Below are 6,051 nucleotides of genomic sequence, written 5' to 3' on the forward strand. Positions count from 1 at the left end.
GGACTTGTCCAAGTTGGGTGATGCGGTCGCGGTCGCCACCGACCAGGCGACCAGAATGGTATGAGAGGTTGATCTGATGGTTGAGGACTAGACTAGAAGAACCAAAGGCTCGCTGCCCTCATGACTAGAGGGACTTACCTTTGCTGTGGTTTTGAAGGTGTAGTTCTCCGCATCATTCATCAAGCTTGCCAAGTTAGACCAGATCAAGTAAAAGAAACAGTACATAAAAAAACTTACATTTGCCTTTGAAGGTATACTGGCGTATCATGTATTGCCTCCATCCCAGTCAACACGTATTCTAAATGAATGCAGGTGGAGGATGGAAAGGAAACGAAAAGGAGAAAGAACCACTTCCTAGTGATCTGACAACGACATGACATTTAAAACAGAACAAAAAGCTCACCCTGGCAGCATTCCAAATGCTGCAAGCAAAGGCTTTAAGCAGTTCAAGATGCCACAGGAACACAATTCCCAGGCACCATATGCTTCCCACGTTTTGCAGGTAATGTTGTGGCGTATGACCTCTCTCAGATGCCTACCACATCATAGATTAATAATATCTTCTCGGCTTGTTCTGCTGCTGCTCACGTCCGGAAGCGACGAGGAGGAGAATCGATGATATCTGTAGTTATCCAAGGGCGACACGGGCTGCTGCGGATTCAGAGTCGGTGGCGGCGTCAGGTTCCTCTGCGCTGGGAGTGGGACCAGTCCGTTGTACAAAAAACCCTCACCACTAAGGCTACACAAAGTTATAGACAAGTACAGAACAGTTACATTTTTTGAACCAATTTTGCACAGATGAATAGAGTATTTCCCCATTTACGTCATCGTTCTGTTTGGTTCATTTGAGGTTTGCTTTTTAGGAAGGGTGACCTTTTTCATGTTTTACCTTTTCCTTTGGAAGCTATCTGCGCCATCTCCAAGAGTCTCCATAGGAAGGATGGTATCTTCTCTTGGAGCAAGGGACCAGGGACTTGGGGCAGGAGGTTCGTTTGAGAAGTATCTTCTTCTAATAAGCTGAAAAATGCATTTCAGTAGCATCGCATTAAAGGTGAAAACATACGGAGTGGATAAAATAAACCAACGGAACTGTTCTGATAACAAACCAAGCGGAAAAACTTGATCACGGCTTCTTTGTCATATCTTGCTTGTTTAGCAGCCTGGTAACAAGGCATACATGTCACTGCATCACATTCCATGAGAGAAAGTGAAGTACCATGAGACCAGAGTAGGAGAATGTCAATAAAAGATCTAACCGACACAAGACCGGAGTTCCCAGGAAAGCTCTCTGTGAGTGGAAGTTCTTCGCTGCACCGAAGAAGGCCCTGCTTCTCAGCCCATTGGCGAGCAAGATCAACAAGATTCCCCCTGCTTGCTCTTGCCCCATCCCTTGGAACGATATCCACTTTATTAGCAATTACCAGATAGGGCACTGGAAGTCCTCCTGGTCCACCAGATCCCAATGGAGCTGAAAAGGTGCCAGTTTCAGCAACTTCAACTGCCCATTTATTCAAATTCGTCTTGGTCTTCCTCTGAGAGAGATCGTAAACAAATATGACGCCTGATGGATAATTTTGGATACGGTGAATTTGATGTTTAGTATTGATCGATAAGACGTACGGTAATATGATGGGCAAATAAATAAGAGAGTAACACAGCATGTACCATTTATTTGTGTATAGAAAATCGACCGGCATGCCTTGTACCGTTCGTGTCCTGAGACATCCCAAAGCTCAACAAAGAAGTTCCTTTCAGCGTCACTGATGTTATTAGATGAACCGCCTGCACTTCCGTAAGTAACATGCTGAAAAGCAGAAAAAGGAGTGAAATCAGACACAAATTGCAAAACCTACAAGTGACGAAAGCACAGAAATACTCACTTTAATGCCCACAGTGCATCCTACTGTTTGAGATGGTCGAGCAATGGCAGAACTTTTCAAAATGAGATGCACCAATGAAGATTTCCCAACACCTGAGAGGGGGGAAGATAATGCATACAACTGAAGAACTACAGCTACCAGTATAAACTTTAAAATTGTGCAACTTTATTGTGGACTGTTAGCTCTCTGCTTAATGAAATGACACACAGCTCTCCTTCATCATTCGAGAAAATTGTGTCACTTGCCATTTCTGTAAGCAAACAATATAACATGTAGAAGCAAGGAATGTAATTGAACATTAGAATTTATTCAAGAAAAAAGAATAGGGCAGCGACGTCTCAACTGGTGCCAGGCCAGGATGTGGTAATATCATTTTCAATACAGTAATGGATTTTATTTCCTTTTTGTCACATAAGTTATAGGCCAATTGGTCCAACCTGAAACTATCTGAATTTGTTGTTATTTCTTAATAGTTCTTAATGAATCATGTGCAGTACATGTTCTCGAACATAACACATAACAGATCATTAGAAAAGCTCAGTTTGCTCTATGCTGTTTCCCTTTTTGTAGGTCTTACTTCAAGATATTATTACATAACATGATATCACGACCATTTAAAAGTTGCACATATGTCTAGGAGAAGTGGAGTCAATACGGTGGGTATTCTTGGCAAAGGTTCACAGGGATCAAGCTTCAATGCTAAGGACAGCAAAGCTCCAAGAAGGGTTCAGTTTATACCACAATGTGCAACTAATAGAGGAGACATTTCCATAAAGGTTAAGATGCCACATGGCAGGGTATGATGAGCCCCCCTCCCCCCCCCCCCACCCCCCCACCCCGAACAATTCCAACCAGGGTTTCAGATGCTGGAACCATGTGGATGTTTCTATTTAGATTAACCTGATGAGCAGGATAAGCAATGCAATCTTCAAAGAGAAAGCTAGAGTTGCAGGTCTTTAGAAGTTGCACAAATGCTTATGGGGAAACTAAACATGTGGATGTTTCAGGCATTATTACACATAAGGTTCATGACCATCAAAGCTTCCAGTCTAAAGATAACATAGCTCCAAGAAAGGGTTCAGTCCCAGAATACTTAGAACAACCAACAACCAGTAAAGGGGCCATATTTCTGTGAAGATGCTAAGGTCAGTCCTTGATCGATAACTGAATCAATGAGCATATCCAGCCAGAATGGGTTTCCAACCAGGGCTTTAGACTTTGGAACCAGGTTAGAAATTTGCAGCTACTGCTTTTAAGTATGAAATATGATATCAAAGTTTAATTTTCAAGTATTAATGGAATATTGAAAAAAAATGAATGTCACCGGAGGGGAGAGGATCGCCACCTGAATTGCATTACTCTTTTTATGTGGCCAAAACGCCTGATTTTTAGTACAGCAGGGGGGGGGGGGGGGGGTTACACTAGGTGATGAACTAGGCTGGGATTGAAACCTCTGAGATTTCAGTTACACCGTACTATCTCCATTGCACAGTTTGGAAAATCCTAGTCCCCACAAGAAAAACTAATGTGGCTGCTTCAACTGACTTCATTTCGCCTAGTCTTGTACTCTACGGTCTGGGTTGACAACATGAGCCGGTATCCAGGTCTATGCATTGCAGCTTGTCTATGTAAGCTTGCACAGTGCTCAAAACAGTGAAGTATTAACTAGTATGCCAGATTTATGGCCTGTTTGGTTTGTGGCTAACTATGCCTCACTTTGCCTAAGGTTAGTCGTTCGAATTGAATAACTAACCTTAGGCAGAAAAGTTAGGCAAATTGTGACAAGTTAGGCATCAAACCAAACAGCCTACACTAGCCGATGGGGCACACAATAATGAAATGTTCTCACCTCCCTGCCTGCTGCCTCTGCTAGAAACAGGAGACTTCTACTGGAATATGGAGGTAATAAGCACAATTACTAAGCACGGTTTGCTTCTGCAGGATGACCAAACAGGAACAGTGAGACATTGCATATGTGTATGCTGACTTGGATTGTGTTGCACAAGATCTAACCAATCACACCATACGACACTGATACAACTGCTGACTGCACCTAAATACCAGTCCAATTCACTGTCAGTACAGATAACGTTAGCATGCGCCACGTTGATGCAGGAACAAGAACATCCCATTCTGAATTTTAACAGTCCATTTCGGAACATTTCACTTTCCGAAACACCAGACTAACGATTCAAAGTTAATATGATTGCCTATCGTGTTCTCGGATTCTCGGAACGTTCGTCATGAGTCAGGTACAGGACAAGTCGCGAAGGCACACCTGAATCACCGACAATGAGGACGCGCACTTGGCCGAAGGGGCCGACGCCGTTCTGATCCCGACCGCTGCCACTGCTGCTCCGGCTGCCGCTATCCTTCCAAAACATCGCCGCCGCCGCTCGAACCCGACGGCGCCGACAAAAAGCCCCGGTGGTTAGGTCTCCGGATCAGGCCTCGACAAGAGCCACCCTCATTGGCGCAATTCGCTGCGACGGGAATGGTACCTCAGCCGTGGAGGGATGGAGTGGAGGGTTCGGGCACCGACAACGGAGGCCGGGAATGGCCGCGACAGCGTGGCCAAAGACGTGAATCTCAACTCCTTTGTCTTTCGTTTCAAGCTGATTGCACTTTACAGGTACAGTTGACTCGCAATAAAATATGATGCGTTTGTATCCTAACAGCATCTCCAAGAGACTAGCTAAATAGCTCAGCAAGCCAAATTTTAGCTATTTAACAACAAAATAACTCTTTAACAGACTAGCTATTTGACTCGCCAAACTATCCGACTCTCTAAATTGACTCTCTCACTAACCAAAGTTGGCTAGCCACCTAACTAGTCAAACTAGATAGATAATCTGTTGGAATGAAGATGCTACATATAGAGTATAATATTTATGAAAAGATAAATAAGGTACCGTTTCAATTTCACGGGATAAACTTTAGCTTTCTGCTAAACTTTAGCTATATGAATTGAAGTGCTAAAGTTTAGCTTCAATTACCACCATTAGATCTTCTGTTTAGAATACAAATGGCTAAAAGTAGCTAAAAAAGCTGCTAAAGTTTATCTCGCGAGATTGGAACAGGGCCTAAAGAGTTAAATAGAGAGTAAAAAATGAAGATTCTTTTAAAGATACTCTAAGTTCCTAACGAATGGCACATGATACCCTTCGGATCGCTCAACAAAGTTTTTTTTCTTTTTGGGTTGTGGGAGGGAGGAGTGTTGTGTTAAAAAGAAAGAAAAAATAAACATTCTAATTCGAATTGTTGCTATGCTACCGAACGCGCAGGCTGTTAGGTTAAACAGCACAATCCCGTCCGGGTTAGCGTGTGTCACGACTCACGACATGAAAGCAGACAGAAAAATATGTACAAAAAAAGGGCGCGCACAAACACGCATTAGCAAGAGTGCAAGGGATCATCGAAATTCTGTAGCCTAGTAATCATTGTAGATATGAACAACCAAATCAGCTCGTCAATATGAAAATTAATTGGCATATCGCCCTAACATTTAGTGATAAACGATGCTACGGCATCATTGCCTCCAACAGCCCGCGGACACGGATACACAAAATAAGCTGAAAGACGTTTGCGGGCACTCAAACAAGATACTTCCTTTCAACACATGCAAACTCGCAAATAGAGCCCAAAAAAGAGAGAATCTATGAATTTAGTATACGAGGACAGCTGATGTCTTTTCTGAGTGTCTTCGTTCACACAATCACACAGACACACGCGTTCAAGTCCGTTTTAGGGGATCTGCGTGAAACAGCCTTAATGATCACTGGTGTGTTGCTGCCTTTTGGAACTCTGATATAAGACAATACTAGTACAGCCTTTTGGAGCTCTGATATAAGACTATACTAGTACAAGGCATGTGTATTGCAACGACACACAATTAATACTAGTATAATATCTGTGTATTACGACGACACGCTATTATATTTGATATAGTCCATGTATCAGATATTAAACTGATAAAAACAAATATTACTCTTTATCTAACCTAAAACATCGAAAAAGGTATGAGTTGAAAAGTAGGTCAGCCTTTTTTATAGGTTACTCGGTTGCTCGTTCTCATTCAGCTAACAAGGTAATATTACGTAAGTGTTGCGCTACGTGTAGCTTTCTGTCGTATTAGTCTTGAGTGATTTCTCAAGATCCATCTATGTTATAA

The 6,051-nt window shown here is 42.6% G+C and overlaps 1 protein-coding gene across 2 annotated transcripts; it reads right to left on the minus strand.

The window, feature by feature from the left end:
* Positions 1-181: 181 nt before the first annotated feature.
* Positions 182-4,487, minus strand: LOC100284549 (RAB, member of RAS oncogene family-like 3). Of its 2 annotated transcripts, none has more exons than NM_001157444.2 (7): positions 4,159-4,469; positions 1,881-1,972; positions 1,666-1,804; positions 1,257-1,561; positions 1,107-1,160; positions 890-1,017; positions 182-739 (listed from the first exon to the last, which is right to left on the minus strand). In NM_001157444.2, exons 1-7 carry the CDS (start codon positions 4,262-4,264, stop codon positions 544-546), a joined length of 1,020 nt encoding a protein of 339 aa, NP_001150916.2. In that variant the 5' UTR covers positions 4,265-4,469; the 3' UTR covers positions 182-543. The 2 variants fall into 2 exon arrangements, with proteins under 2 accessions (NP_001150916.2, XP_008658688.1); XM_008660466.4 differs by having other exon boundaries at positions 194-651; positions 4,159-4,487.
* Positions 4,488-6,051: the final 1,564 nt, after the last annotated feature.

This window comes from Zea mays, chromosome 9 (assembly GCF_902167145.1).
Source record: "Zea mays cultivar B73 chromosome 9, Zm-B73-REFERENCE-NAM-5.0, whole genome shotgun sequence".
NCBI classification, from domain to species: Eukaryota; Viridiplantae; Streptophyta; class Magnoliopsida; order Poales; family Poaceae; genus Zea; species Zea mays.

Excerpts from the sequence above, each read along its gene's own strand:
- LOC100284549 (NM_001157444.2), bottom strand. The coding sequence starts at position 4,264 with ATGTTTTGGAAGGATAGCGGCAGCCGGAGCAGCAGTGGCAGCGGTCGG. Across the intron at positions 1,805-1,880 it reads GATGCACTGTGGGCATTAAA|CATGTTACTTACGGAAGTGC; the intron begins GTGAGTATTTCT and ends TCTGCTTTTCAG. Across the intron at positions 740-889 it reads GATAGCTTCCAAAGGAAAAG|CCTTAGTGGTGAGGGTTTTT; the intron begins GTAAAACATGAA and ends AACTTTGTGTAG.